The sequence below is a fragment of the Camellia sinensis genome, chromosome 7, assembly GCF_055761805.1.
Source record: "Camellia sinensis isolate YWXY chromosome 7, ASM5576180v1, whole genome shotgun sequence".
Classification (NCBI taxonomy): Eukaryota; Viridiplantae; Streptophyta; class Magnoliopsida; order Ericales; family Theaceae; genus Camellia; species Camellia sinensis.
The window spans coordinates 64,666,707-64,682,734 of NC_138967.1; the positions used below are offsets into that span (position 1 = coordinate 64,666,707).

Below are 16,028 nucleotides of genomic sequence, written 5' to 3' on the forward strand. Positions count from 1 at the left end.
TGGTCATCCAAGTAGTCGTTCGACTTACAAAATTCGAGCGATTCGAACCAATTCAAATTCCATGTATCAATCATTCTTCTTCATTTTAATAATCTAAACATAACATAAGAAATAAAGCTATTTGGAGTCACAATTCAAACCATACTTTTTATTTTTTACTAATTAAAATATTAAAAAAGTAATTCTTTATTTGCCTATTTTATTTTTTATTTTTTATTTTTTTATCTATGGATTCCAACACTACTATTTGTTTTATTAGTAATGATTCAGACCCGACAAAACATCACCCCCACAACCCTCACTCACTTGTGTTTGGTCCAAGTAAGAAAGAGAAAAGAAAAAAAAAACAATACAAGCACATCGTTGGTCCACATCACTATGGGGGTAGTAGGGGTTTCTCCAAAAGGGGGTCTCAAATATTTTCCTTGTTTTATATATTTATATGCACAAATTATTTAAAGTATCTCTCAATACTCTTCATATGTAACTAATTTTAAATTTTTTTATTAAAATAATTATTATAATAGTTAATATATTGAAATGACTAAAATATGATAACTAACTATAATAACTAACCTCACTCGTTTAAAAAATTCCTTAGAAATGTTCTGAGGCAAGCACTTTGCTAGCCTTCCGTCAGGGCTGTTCGCTGCCAAGCTGTAACTTAGGCCAAGTTTGGGATGTTTCCAAAAAGTCAAAAAGTCAAAAAGTTATTCAAAAAGTTAAAAAATTAACACTATTAATCAAAAGTCAACAATTACGGCTGCACAACTTCCAATTCAAATTTTTCCCTACAAATCAATTTTTACAATTTTTTATTACACATTTTTCAATAAAAAGTCAAAAAGTTAACCCAAACATCCATATTTTCAACCTCAATTTTTTAGTCCAAAAAGACAAAAAGTACACTTATTTAGTCTTCCCAAACTTGGCCTTAATATTTGTATTATTCATTTGTATTGAAAAATAAAACAATCTTAAGGGTGGTTTGAGATGTGCTAAATAAGTATATTTTTCGACTTTTTATAAAAAATGTGTAAAAAAATAGAGAAGAGATATTGATTGATATGATCCAAAAAGGATAAAAAGATAAAAAAAAATGGACTAAAATATGTTATACCAAACAAGGCTTTATTAGGTTATAATAACAAACAAAAAAATTTATCACAACCGCTAAATTTTTTTTTTCTTCATGTTTTGTAATTAGGAGGTATGCCTTTCTTGACTCTTGAATTATGTTCTTTTAATAAAATTCTAACCTGTGCAATAAATAAATATGTCAGCGACAGGTTTATTTTACCTTTTTGTTTTTATATTATTTATAAACCACAAATACGCAAGCTATTTAAGGTTTTCTTTCTTTTTTTGACATTTGAAATCCAATATACAATTACTTAAACAATCTCTAACGGTGAACCAAACTTGGCATTAGATTTAAATTTTGGTAAAAAATCACTTTTTGGTGCTCCAACAGTTTCACCAAATTGGTATCAAAATGAGAATTCAACAAAAAATAATCAAACTCAGAACAAGGTACAGATTTCACCAAATTACTGTGCGTGACCGTTGGATGAGGTCAACTGGTCAACCAGTCGGTTGCCCAGCCGGTTGACCAACCGGTCGACCGGTTCATTAATTCTGCGACGGGTTTGAACTGGTTGGTTTGAACTGGTTTACTATGTGCGTGACCGTTGGAGATCAACCGGTCAACCAGCCGGTTGCCCGGCCGGTTGACCAATCGGTCGACCGGTTTGATCAATTCTGCGATAGATTTGAATTGGTTTGAACTGGTTTATTTTGAGATAGGTTATTTTGTGGACTATGAATAATTTGAAGGGTGATATAAATTTAAATTCCCTTGAAAATATAATTGAAATTGTTATCTCATATACATATTTCAGAACTAGCCGTTTCAATAATTTACCGTTGGATGGACAGAGTATTTTGAAAATTTACCGTTGATGATGTGTTCTATAAAATATATCTGTTTCGTATATCAAGCTGACAGAGTATTTCATTTTCAGAATAGCATTACATTATATGTTGTAAATTTTGTTGCTTCTGTGTCATTAGAAATTTTTTTCCCTTGAAACTTTAATTTATATTATCTGATTAAATTATTTGATTCTGAGGTTGAGTGTATATCATTCTAATATTTTTCAGTAAGTTAGATATTGTATGTACTGTATTTTTTCCAAACTATGGAAGATTTTGAAATGTTTGAGGAATCACAAATGTTGGAGCACAATACTGATATTAATTTTATGTCGGAAACTTCACGAGAGCAGAACACGCAGAACAGTGATAATCATTTTATTTCAGAAACTTCTCGTGTTTCTCGTGGTAAAGCGTTCACAATTATAGAAGATGAAACTTTATGTAGATCTTGGTTAGCAGTCTCTCAAGATCCCATTACTGGTAATAGTTAGACTATGGCTATATTTTGGGAACGAGTACTTGTTTATTTTAATTCACAATTGAGCGGTGAATCAAATCGAAACCGTATTTCTTTGTCTCACCGTTGGTCTGGCATGCAAAAGGCAATTAATAAATTCTGTGATTTTCTTGAACAAATTCAACTGAGGCAACAAAGTGGAATAACTGAGGCAGACATGGTAAAATTTATTTGTGTTATTAAATATCAATTTTCTTTTCTAAATGTATACTTGTTATTGAAATGTTTGTAATTTTTTTTTGTAGGTCGCTGAAGCGAAGCGGATGTATCATGCAATACAGAAAAAACACTTCACATTTGATACATGTTGGGATATTTTGCGCCGAAGTTGTAAGTGGGATGAATTTCAATCACAACCTAAAAGAAGCACGCAACATGCTGATCCATGTTCGAATCCACCAACTGAACATGAGGCATTTCAATCCAACCAGAATAATGCGGTGCATGGACAACCATCTAATACATCAACACACCCAATTGGTACTAAGGCAGCGAAAGAGAAGTTGAAGAATCAAACAACGCACGATAGTAGATTTGATGAAATGGTTGCCAACCAATCCAAAATAGTTGAAGTGTTGTCAACTATCTCCGCTAGAACTATTGAGCGAGATGAACAAAAGGCGATAGACCGTGAGCAGAAGGCTGCAGAGCGTCGAAGAAGGGCCGAAGATAGGGAGGAACAACTAAAACTCCTATCTATGATGAATGAAAGAGAACAACGAAATGAAGATCATAAAATAATGTCAATGGACATGACAATTTTAAATCCTATGCAAAGGGCGTACTACGAAAATCTTCAACGACAGATTTTATTTCGAATAACTAATAGATTTCCTTGAAAGGTTCTGTATTAGTGTGTTTCATCTATTGGTTTTATTATTTAAAAATATTACATCTAACTTGTATTGGTTACTTGTATTGGAATTATTAATGTGATAAGTAATCATGTAATCACAATTTTATTAAATGGAACATAATGATTTATATTTGTTAGATAATTAACAAATAAAAATAAATTTATTAATGTATGTCATAATTTTTTATTTATTCAAAACACCACGTAAACGATGTCATAAATTTGAAGTAATTGTTGCCATGTATGATTAATTACATAGATTCCATATGATGTTTCTGATATATTTTCTATTCATTCCTTTTTTAACTAAACAATACATATTAAACAGCAAGAGCAAGGCATAAAAGAACCTGCAAGAATAGAGCAAATCATCAGAAACATCATATTTCAAGTTCAATGTGGATTTATGGATTTTTGCCATGGTTTTTGCCATATTTAAAGTTCAGATTTTATGAACTTTTATGAAACATCAGATTTTATGAAACATCAAATTTTATGAATTTTTGCCATGGATTTTTTTCCATATTTCAAGTTCAATGTGTAATTGTTGCCATGGTTTTTTTTTGGGAGATCTTTGGTCTGTAATTCATTGTGGATTTTTTTTAATTAACCTCATCCTCTTTAAAATGATATTTCAAGTCAAGGCCATTCACTACTATAGCATGATTTATACCAGAAAATCATAACTGAATAATGACCTTTTTGTAGCATTTTCAGAATGTACATAATCATGTCCTTTGTCAAATAGGCATTAAAATGAAAAACTACAATATTAAGTGATAATAACTGAACAGGCCAATGTCATAAGTGAATAGGTTTTAATTAACCTCTTCCTCTTTAAGAAATTGACCCAACAAAAGGTTGTTAAAATAACAAAATACAAAACAATGCAAATACATAATGTCTAACACATCAATAGTCATTATCTGGTGGTGGTGGTGGAGGAGGAGGGAAGTAGTGATGGTATATGTCATTTACGCGATGCTCAATCCTATCTATGTGATTGTTTGCCAGTTCATGACGTCTTTCAATGTCCACACGGAACTCACCAAATTGTTGAATTAATGAGTTCTGCGCAGTGGCAAATGTATCAAACTGAGTATAGCGATCCTGGTTGTCCCTTTACTGTTCTGTTGTATTCCGGACTCGGTCCCGTAGAGTTGGTAGTTGTATCTATCTTGTTGTCGTCCTTAAATTCCATTTGTTTGAGTTTTAGGATGTGTTGGGCTTGTTTCAAACAGGTGGGTTGAACCTTGGTCTGAAATCTTGTCGCCGGGTTTTGGTCGTTCCGCTCGAGCGGGCCTTGTTGCGTTCGAGCGGAGATTGCACGCTTCCAGTTTTTCGTGTCCCTGCAAAACTTCTGCAGGGGTGATTTTTACGCTCGAGCGAGTTTCTTTACGCTTGAGCGGTGGCGCTTGAGCGGGTACTTTGGCACTTGAGCGGGTAGTACCTTTGGGTGTAAGTTCTGGGAGGGAAAAATCTACGCTCGAGCGGACTGGTTTTCTCGCTCGAGCGGATGTGCTTTATTCTTGTGTCTTGGCGCTCGAGCGGGTCTTATTGCGCTCGAGCGGACCTAGTTTTTGTTCTTGACGCTCGAGCATTGTGTTCTCTGCTCGAGCGGGAATGTCGTATATCAATTGACAGCTGGGCATTTTAAAATCACTTTTTACATTCACACTCTCTCTCTTACTTTTCCAAAACGCCATTTGAGAGCTTCTCTTTCTAGAACCTTGCCTTCTCTCTAGGTATTGATCTAGTTAGAGTTGTTTTCTCACCTTTGGCCTTTACAAAAAGGTTGTTGATCGTCGAGGGTTATCTTTTGATCCGAGAAACTTTTGATTTGGAGCAACTTCGTTTTTATCATCTTCTTCGTTGGGTGTCAACTTTTGAGGTAGGGATTCCTACTCACTCTTATGGTCTTTGACCTAGATTTTTGGTTGTTTTGATAAAGTGTTGAAGTTGGGAAAATTTTGGGACTTAGGGTTTCAAAATGTGTTAAAGAGGATTTTGTGATTTTGGGCTCATAATATGTATTTTGGGTTTCAAAATGGTGTTATCGATGTTGGTTGTTGAAATATAGACCATTGGGTCAATATTGGGAAATGGGGTAGAAAACCCTAATTGATTGTATAAATTAATTGATATGATTAATTCGAGAAAATGGTGGTTATATGGAATTGAGTTGGAAATAATGAAATTGCCTCACTATATGGTTGAATAGTGGAGTTAGATTTATTAATCGCCCACTTTTGAAAATATTGATATTTTATCTGTTGGAGCTTTTATTATTTGTTTAGAAATAATTGCTTGGGCTACCGATGGAGGGTAGTTTTGATTGTTGTAGACAATGTATGATGATTAGGCAAACTAAAACTAATCAATTGGATATGTCATAGAATATGACGGTTGATAGAATATATTAACGTTATGTATTGATTGATTGTGTATATGACCTTTGTGTATATATGTAGTGTGTGCGGGAGGAGATAGGGGATGTACTCCACGGTTTAGGGGAAGATAGGGGATGGACCTCTAAACCGGATGTTGTTTGGGAGGAGATAGGGGATGGACTCCACTGATACAGCTCATATGCTTGTCAGGTAATGTATTGATACAGCTCATATGCTTATCGTAGGAAGTGTTGATATAGCTAATATGCATATCTGTTGAAATGTGGATACAGCTTGTATGCCTATCTGTTGAGATGTTGATACAACTAATATGTTTATCTATCGAAAAATGGGAAATGTCTAATATGAGCCACTGTCTCATAGAAATGGTTGGCCAGGTTCTGAGCCGTTGATGTAAATTGTGAAATTGATAAGAAATGGAAATTGAAATGAAATATGAACAAGGTGGTCATGAAATGAAAATGGGTTATGAATTGATTTATGGAAATTGAACATTTATCAATTGCTAATGTCTTAGTCATTGCTCATACTGTGTTTAGCATATCTCTACTGGGCGTTGGCTCACCCTTTATGGGACATTATTTTCAGGTACAGGTAGTATGCCACCTCCAAGGACTTAGCTTGGATGATGATGAGAGTTGAAGACTCTTTTTTTTTTTTTGTTTATTTTGATGTATTACATGTAAATCCAAGCCAAGGGCTTAATATGTATTGAGTTAGTACTCTTTCTTTTTGTAACCAACTGTTAACTTGGAAAGCTGTAAGCCCATAGGGCATTTGCTTTTGCTGTTAACATGTAATACAGTTGTAAGGATTACTCTGATGAATAGAAATAGTTGGTTTCTTTTATATCGATGCATGTCTAATGTGATGGGATTTACGTATTTTTTTTGAGGGCGTTATACTGAGTACCCAACGAATTGACTTGATTAGCCATTTGATGTTCCCATTGAACGCGTTGATTATAACGTTGTTCTTCCATGGCCAAAAACTCAGTCCAATATTGAGGTTGTTCAATTGATGGCATCACATTGGCAGGAGGATCTTTTGGAGCATCATCTGGTGGGATTTCATCTTCTGAATCTTCTGAAGCATTAACACTTCCTATTAAATTGGAGGCTGCACCAGCACGGGTCACTGTGTACTGATTAATGGGTGAATGGGTTTTGATATCCATTTCATCTACAAGGTGAACCCTAAAATGTTTGAAAATTTTTGTAAAGAATGCCCCAAATAGTAATGACCGGCCCGTGAATTGAGCTTGATTTGCAAACATCATTTCTTTCATAATTATGTAACACAAATCTAACTTATGGCCAACTTCAAAACAGTATAACAAATAGGCATTAAAATATGGGACCGCATCATGATGTCCTTTTTTGGAGTGACATTTTCTACAATCCACCGATGGAGAATCCGAAGATAAGATTTTAAATGTCTTGCTTGTAGACTAGTCCCAATAAATCTGTTCTCACAAATAGTAGTATATACATCAGTAGCATTACCAACAATATTAGCTAACTCAGCCTCACTCTGAAAATGGATATTTTCATCACTTACCTCAACTCCAATAATGCTTGCCAAAGTAGGAATATCAAACTATATACCCTTTCCTTTCACATATGACAAAAGAGTAAAATTTCCATCTTCGTCCTGAGTACCTCTTAGGTGAGCATAAAATAGAGATACCAGCCGTGGATATACCTTTTGGGGTAAATTAATTAAATTTAGCCATCCCATTGCTTCAAGTTTACTAACTAATAGTGCATCATATTGAGTTGACAAATTTATCCTCCTCCCTGTTACAATAGGTCGGCTGGAGAAGTTTGGAAAGGCTAGTTCATGACTTTCACCGAGAAAATCATCAATAGGATATGACTGATTTTGAGGCTGTTGTTCTTGGCGTCGTGGAGGGTTGGAACTTTCACCAATTTGTGGTCTCGCTCTTTTAGTTCTAGGCATGATGTCAATATCTGTTAAATTTTAATGAAAATGTGTTACATATGAAAGCTGAATTACAGTTGCCTTGTTGTTGTTCTGGTGTTATGCTGAATATAAATATGCAGTGTTTCTGCTGTTATGCTGCATTTTAATAAAACTGGATTTTAATATGCTTAATGAAAACATGAACTTGGAATTCAAATGAATGTAGTTTTAATATTAAAATTCATATTAAAATGGAAAAACATGAAAGCATTCAGTATGCTTAATGGCATATTAATTAAAATGCAAACTAATTGGCTTTGCATAGTAATGAAAAGTGCATACTAATAAAGTGCATACTGAAATGGAAAGCATTTTTGTGCAGTGTTTTTACTTCTTGTTATGCAGTAATTGGTGTATGCTTAGAATGGCACATTAATTTTTATATTAAACTGTTTTAATATTAGAATGCATATTAAAGTGTTTTTACTTCATGTTGTTTTTATACTGAAGTGCATACTAATTGGTGTATGCTTAATGGCACATTAATTTTTACTTCATGTCATGCAGTGTTTGTTGGTCAGAAATGCATACTGAAGTGGAAAAATAACATCAAGTAAAAATCATCATATGGCAGTGAATGTGTTATGTATGACAGAAGTTAATTTTTAAAATATTGAACATGAATGTAGTTTAATTAAAACATGAATTTTATGCTCTTGAGAAGGTTAAAGTTGAACAAATAAAGCATGCACACTGAAAGGCAAAAAAAAAAAAAAAAGGGTCGGCTGACCAACCGGTTGACCCGTGCGATGCAGCCTACTCTGTTTTGATGTTGCCTTCTTGTTCCTGCTGATGTTGGCTTTGTTGATTCAAATGGTTTGCCTTGCTGATTCTGTGGATTCACACTTGCAAGATAGTGAATATGCAGAGTTTGGGAATAGAATTTGGTTAAGCCGAATTTGAAGGTGGTGGTAGAGGGAATACAGTGAATGTGTTCTTGTAGAGGCAATCTGTGGGTAGAGGTCTTCAGTGAATAGAGTGAATTTGGTGATGCCAGGTTTGTATACAATTTTGAGCTGATATAGATGGTGAATTATTGAGGTAGGTGGTGGAGGGAATTAATACTCAACTAAATTGGTTGAATAATTTCAATGAACCTTGGTGTGTGTAAAATGAGGCATGTAGGTGAAATGAATTCAATGAATGGTAGGTGGTGTGTGTAAAATGAATGGTAGGTGGTTGAAACGTATGGCACCTCTGTAGGTTGAATGCATTTCAACTGAGGCAATAATTGAATGGCAACATCAACATCAATAATGCATGGCATCAATAAATGAATGGCACAAATAAATTTAGAATGGCATCAATAATGCATGTCTTAATCAATAATGCATGACATCAATAAATGAATGACATCAACATAAATAAATTTGTATATGCACAAATAATGCATGGCATCAATAAATGAATGGCACAAATAATTCATACTAATAAATTCGTATATTGAATCAAACCATGTGGTTTCTTCAATAAATATGAATTGTGAAGAAATTTATGTGGTATTATCATTTGTAATTGATTAAGACATGTTCATATAAATGTGTGGTATTATCATTTGTGGTATTATCATTACTGAATTGAACACAGAATACTGAATTGAATAAATTTAAGACATGATTATGAAATTATCATTTAAGACATGATTATTAAATGTGCATAAATGAATGTGGTATTATCATTTCTGGCACATCAATATTGAATTGAACACAGAATTTAAGACATGATTATTAAATTTATGTGGTATTACATTTGTAAAATTTGATTAAGACATGATTATTATCATTTGTAATTCTCATGAATTGAACACAGAACAATTCTGAATATTAAAGATTGGATCATCACAACAACACATCATCACATAACTTCTGAACTACTTGGTTAATATAGTGCATCATAATGCAGATTACAAACAAGACAACCTTCCATTCCAAAACTATAAACAAAATTACATGTAATGATGTGTTGAATTTAGTTTTCACCATGAAGATGCCACATATGTTCTACTAAATCATTACGGAGGGCATGATATGCATCCTTATCTCTAATACCTAAATGACGAGACAAAAATGATTGGAAGTCATTGGTAGGAGTAGAGGAAAGTTGCACAAGTGTGTTGGTTGATGAAATTTCATAATCGAAATCAAGGTGCTCCTCCCTCTCATCTTCGACAATCATATTGTGTAATATAATGCAACTCTTCATTATGTTGGCAAGCATTTTCGGATCCCAAAAACGTACAGCACCACCTATAATTGCGAATCGAGATTGAAGGACTCCGAATGCCCGCTCTACATCTTTCCTGGCTGGCTCTTGCATCATTGCAAAATGTTGTCGCTTTGCTCCTTGGGGAGAAGAAATTGTTTGAACCAGTGTTGCCCATTGAGGGTATATACCATCAGTAAGGTAATAACCCATATCGTAACTATGTCCATTAATAGTGTAATGGACAGGGGGAGCTTTACCTTGCGCAAGATCAGAAAACAAAGGCGATTGGTCCAACACATTCAAGTCATTGTGTGAGCCAGGCATTCCAAAAAATGCATGCCAAATCCATAAGTCATAAGATACTACTGCTTCAAGAATAATGGTTGGCTTTTTTTGATGGCCTACGTATTGATCTTGCCATGCCTTTGGACAATTTTTCCACTCCTAATGCATGCAATCTAAACTTCCAAACATACCCGAAAACCCCCGAACCTCCCCAATAGCAAGTAATCTAGCAATGTCAGTTGGTGTCAGAGATCTCAGATATTCTAGTCCAAAGATTTCAATCACTGAATTACAAAATTGTTGCAAACTTTGAATTGCAGTGATTTCCCCGATACATATGTAATCATCAACTGCATCTGTTGCGACACCATATGACAATATTCTCATCGCTGAAGTCATTTTTTGTAGGGGAGATAATCCAACTACATGAGCTGCATCTTGTTTTTGAACAAAATATGAATTGTGTGCTTGGATTGCATTCAAAATTCGCAGATACAAAGGACGACGCATTCGAAAACGTCTCCGAAATATTGTAGGTGAATACACTAGATTTATAGCAAAATAATCTACAAACAATCTATCATGACCCTGCCTTCTATCTCTGCGTATATACTTATGGCCTACAACAGAACCACCTATTTTCTTTGAGCTATCCCTTGACTTAAGAATCTGAAGCATACTAGCATTATTCTTCTCATAAGCCCCTAAAAGTGTGACCATATATTCATCGTCAGACTTATCATCAGAGGAGGAGGAAGAAGAAGAGGATGAAAATGAAGTCAATATCATGGATTTGAAGGTATTCATTATGCTCTGTTTTGTTTCAGCTATAATCGTATCAGTTGTCTAAAGTTGTCTGGCATATGGATAATGTGTTTATATGAGATTTTAGAAGCAAATCATTGTTAGAGGTAAACCAAAACGACATATATGTAATGGAGGGAAAAAGAAATAGGAAAAGAATTGGGAACAGAAATGGAGGGAAACCAAAATAAATAAATAAATAAATAATGTTCCTACCGGTTGACCAACCGGTCGCCCCTCCCCCTTTTGATGCTCACCGTTGGAGCCAGTGGTATCAAATTGAGAAAATTGGCTTCTTTTAACTCAAATTTGGTGAAAATTTTGGTTAAGCGTTGGAGATGCTCTTAGCCAATAGTGCCCCGCGGGCGGCTTCAGGTCGTATTGATATTTGAACCATTTCGGTTCAGCTTGGCAAGCCAATTTTATAGACTGGGCCTATTCATTTTTTATTTGGAAAAATTACTATACAGTCTTATGTACGGGGTCTATTTCCCTTCTAATCCCAATATAGTTTTAATAGATTAACAGGTTCATAGTTTTTTAAGTTTTATACCCGGAGGTCCTGTTTTTTATTTTCTTATTTTTTAAATGACTGTATTACCCTTTGTGTTGAGATCTATGTATACGTGAAAAATCAAATATTTGCTCCGTTCAAAAAAGAAAGTCAAATATTTGCCTCTGCGATCTTGATTTCTCTTCGTTATGACGATCTCTTTGTGCTGTGTGGTCGATCTCATTGTGCTGTGAGGTGGATCTGGTTGTGCGATCTGAATCTTTGTGTATAGGCGATCTTTACGTACGTTCTCTGTGTGTGTGTGTGTGTGTGTGTCTGTGTCTGTGTGTCTGTGTGCCTGTGTCTCACTCTGTCTGTGTCTGTCGATACATATATGTATGTATATATAGATAAACAAATTTGCGTGATATTTGGTTTGTGTTTGGCAATGTTGTTATAGTTCTTTGTTTTGTGATAATTTTTGTTTGTTTGATACTTATTTTGTGATTTTTGTATGTGATATAGTGTAATGATTTTGATTTTGTTGATTTTGTTTGTTGTATAGTGTAATGTGTTTTGAAGTTGTAGTTTGGAATTGTGAATTCTGATGTTTTGATACCGATATGTTGTAACTGTATAATTTTGCAGTTTGGAATTGTGTTTTGTGCAGTGTTGGTACTGATATGTTGTAACTGTATAATTTTGTAGTTTGAAATCTGTGAACAATTGTTTGTTGGTTTGTGATTTTGTAGTATGGAGGGGTGTTTCATGTTAATGTGCAAATACAAGAATTCTTGTGCTGCTATTAAGATTAGTGAGGGATGTAGTTATCATGAAGTTGTTGAGAAAATATCTGCGAAGTTCAAGGAGTTGAGTGTTGGTAACTTTTGTTTGTTTTTCTTTATTCCTGGATATTCTAATTGTATTGTTGAATGTGATGATGAATTAGGAAATACGTTGTCAATGGTAGGTTGTAGTGGTTCTCATGTTGTTGATGTTGTTGTGGGTGGTAAGAGAATTGTGGAGGTTGATGATGATAATTCTTGTAGGATTGATTCTGTAAGTTGTGAGAGTTCTTTGGTTAATGATTGTGATGATATTGGTGGTTTGTTGCCTAGTGTTTATCCAGAACCAGAGATAGTTTTGTTGTTTGCTAGTTGAAAGGGGATTATACATAGTGTTGGTCAAGAATTTAAAGGTGGAGTGCTGGCGTTCCGCATTGCATTGGCTAAGTATGCAGTTAAGTGTGGTTTTGCAGTGAATTATTTGAAGAACGATGCAACAAGAGTAACTGCTGAATGTATGATAAAGTTGTCTACGGGTTGTAAATGGTTTGTGCATGGAAGGGTGTTTATGAATTCCAGTATTTTTTTTATTATGAAGTTGGATAATGTGCATACTTGTGGGGTTGTTGCTCGTAGATCTTGTAGCAAAATGGTTGGTTCTAGACTTGTGTCTGATATTGTGCATAATGATATTAGTGATAATCCGTTGACTCGTCCCATTGAAGTTAAAAAAAAGTTGAAGAAGCAATATGGTATAGATGTTTCTAATCGGGTTGCATGGTTAGGAGTTGATAAGGCAAGATGTGGGTTGTTTGGTGATTTTGTAACTTCTTTTGACCAACTTCGATGGTACCTTGAGACGGTTATGAGAACGAATCCGGGAAATGTGTTTGAATTAGATGTGGATGAAAGTAGTGGGTGTTTTCGGAGGTTGTTTGTGGCATTTCATGGATGTTTGTATGACTTTCAATTTTTTCGTCCGTTGTTGTTTGTTAATGGTACATTCTTGAAGGGGCGTTACAAGGGGCATTTGCTTGCAGCAATATCAAAGGATGGTAATCAAGGTATGTATTTATTTGTAGTTAGTATAGTTTTGGTTTGTCAGTGTGTTATTGTATTGTGAGTCTGCTAATTTTTGCAGTTTCATGTTATTTTGTTTGTAGGCCTGTTTCCTTTGGCTTTTGCGATTGTTGAAGCTGAAAATCAAGACAATTGGATGTGGTTCTTAAGTCAGTTGTTAAAGGCTGTTGGTTTAGGCCGGAGATTAACCTTTATGTTTGACCGTCAACATGGATTGCTAGATGCTCTTTCAGTGATTTTTCCCAATGCACATCATGCATATTGCTTGAATCATTTGAAGAGAAATTTGATTAACAAATTGGTGAGACTTCGTACCAACTATAAGTTGAGTTTGATGAAAATATTAGTTAAATGTGCTTATGCGCCAACTGTTGCTTCTTTCCAACATTATATGGAGCAATTAAGGCGTATTGCTGGGAATGGTAGAGTTGATAGTATGTTGGATGGTTTGCAAAATGATAAGTGGGCCGATGCATTTTGTAGAGGGAAACGATGTGGTGAGATGTCATCTAATGCTGTCGAGTCTTATAATAATTGGATTAGTGGGGCCCGTGAGTTGCCTATTACTTGTATGGTTGATATGATTAGGGTTCAAATCATGACTTAATTGTCTAATAGAAGAGCTGAATCTAAAAGATGGACTACGAAATTGTGTCCAGTTATGGAAAAAAAGTTGGTGGACTCTTCGAAGCTAACTAAGTCTTGAGATGTGATTATTGCTAGTGATACTGTGCTTGAGGCTCATTCTTCTTTTTCTTTTTATGTTGATATTGGTAGACAGACTTGTTCTTGCCATGAATGGAAATTGAATGGTTTTCCATGTTGTCATGCTGTGCATGCTTTGCGTAGTAGTGGTAGAGATGTGTATGATTTTATTGATCCTTTTTTTCATGTAGATTGTTTTAGTGAGTCATACAAGGAATCTGTTTATCCAGTGCCTTCAAGTGAGAGATTTGACTTTGATGGTGCTGGTAGTTCGATTATCAAACCTCCTATAATGAAGAAGCAGCCCGGGCGGAACAAGAAGAAGATGATACCTTCTAGGGGTGAGAATGTGAAGCAAATTAAGCGTGAGAGGTGCTTGAAATATGGGAATCACAATAAGAAGACGTGCAAGGCTGCTATTTGAGGCCATAGTCTATTCTTTTGGATTTGTTTTTGAATTTGAGGAATTATGATAATAAAAAATGTGATACTTGGTATTGTGGAAGTAATGAATAAAGTTGGTTGCATTGTTTTTCTTTTTTGATGTGTTCTTTAGTTATTGAAGTTGTTTTGTGAAGTTGTTTTGTAATAGTTTTGTTTTGTTTTGTTTTTTTTTTAATAGATTTGGTTGGTTTTATTTTATGGAATGCTGAGAAGGTTGTTGAAAATTTCTTATTGAAACTGTATAATATTGAAATGCAGTTTTACTATATGATATATTTATTTCATATTTCGTAGTGACAAAACTATACAATTTTGCAGTTTTATTTGAAATTTTGAAATACAGTTCATCTATTTGTTTAGTCATGAAATGGGATGCATAATTGTGTAGTATAATTTTTGTTTGAGTAATGAAACTATATAATTTTGCAGTTTTAAGAATTATGAAAAAAAACCTGATAAAACTGCATATTTTTGCAATTTGAAGAATTATTAAAAACAACCTTTACTGGATGAAAGTATATGTAACCACAAATGTGACGACAATAATAAGCAGAAGAACACAAACAAGAATAATAAGCACAAGAAGAACAACAACAACAATAATAATAATAAGAAGAGAAACAACATCAATGACAACAATCATTTTCACCATAATAACCAGAAGAAAATCAATTCCCAAAAGCATATAAAGTACTTGTCACATGTTAAAAAAAAAAAAAAAAGAAGAAGAAAAAGGAAGAAAAGAAAAAGAAGTACAAAAATATCTTCACTGGAATATTTGTATTGTCAAGAAGTTTCTTCATTGTTTCTATGGTTTGGTATGTTTTGTCAACATTTGGTAGTGCTCGAGTTTCCAAGATCGGTTCTTATCATTGAGGAATTGATTGATGATTTCTGCTCAAAATTTGACCCACTCAGTTGGTCGAAGTGATTTCCGCACAGGTTGCCAGTTGATATATTGGTTGATAACATTGCAGACGACGATTGCACAATCATTCCTGCAAAGTTTTAGATGAAGTTAATTAGTTAGGTAAAATTGTAAAATTTAGCATATTGGAACATTAGTTTATTGATTTTGTATCTTACGAGTGTGGGGTTTGTTGTGGGCATTTCTCAATTGATGAAATTACTGTCTCGCACTCTTGAGATGATAACATGTTTCCTTGATTGCTGAATAATGCTTTATTCCATCTCAGTTGATGTTGTTGCTACAAAATAGTTAGTGGGTGTTTTTGTTAGTTATAGTGATGTGTTGAGATGTTTTGAAAGGAATGGAACGAAGTAGGAAATTTTATTTAACTTACAATTTCTTTTGTAATTTCAAAGTGTTTGTTGTGGCAATCTTTTGCTGGCCTCAAAGAGTCATAGTGCCTCCATATCCCATCAGCATTGTTAAAGACCACAATTGTCCAATGGTTGTCGTGGTTGATTGGGAAATGGATATATTTATTTTTCATTGCTTCTGAAAAATGGTTGTCCATCATTTTTTCTCTGAGTGCTTGATCTTGGTTTTGCAGTG

At 34.3% G+C, this 16,028-nt stretch overlaps 1 protein-coding gene across 1 annotated transcript; it reads right to left on the minus strand.

Moving 5' to 3' along the window:
• Positions 1-10,357: 10,357 nt before the first annotated feature.
• LOC145795855 (uncharacterized) lies at positions 10,358-10,987 on the minus strand. The gene has a single exon (XM_082880783.1). The coding sequence runs from the start codon at positions 10,985-10,987 to the stop codon at positions 10,358-10,360; it is 630 nt and encodes a 209-aa protein (XP_082736909.1).
• Between the last annotated feature and the right edge of the window lie 5,041 nt (positions 10,988-16,028).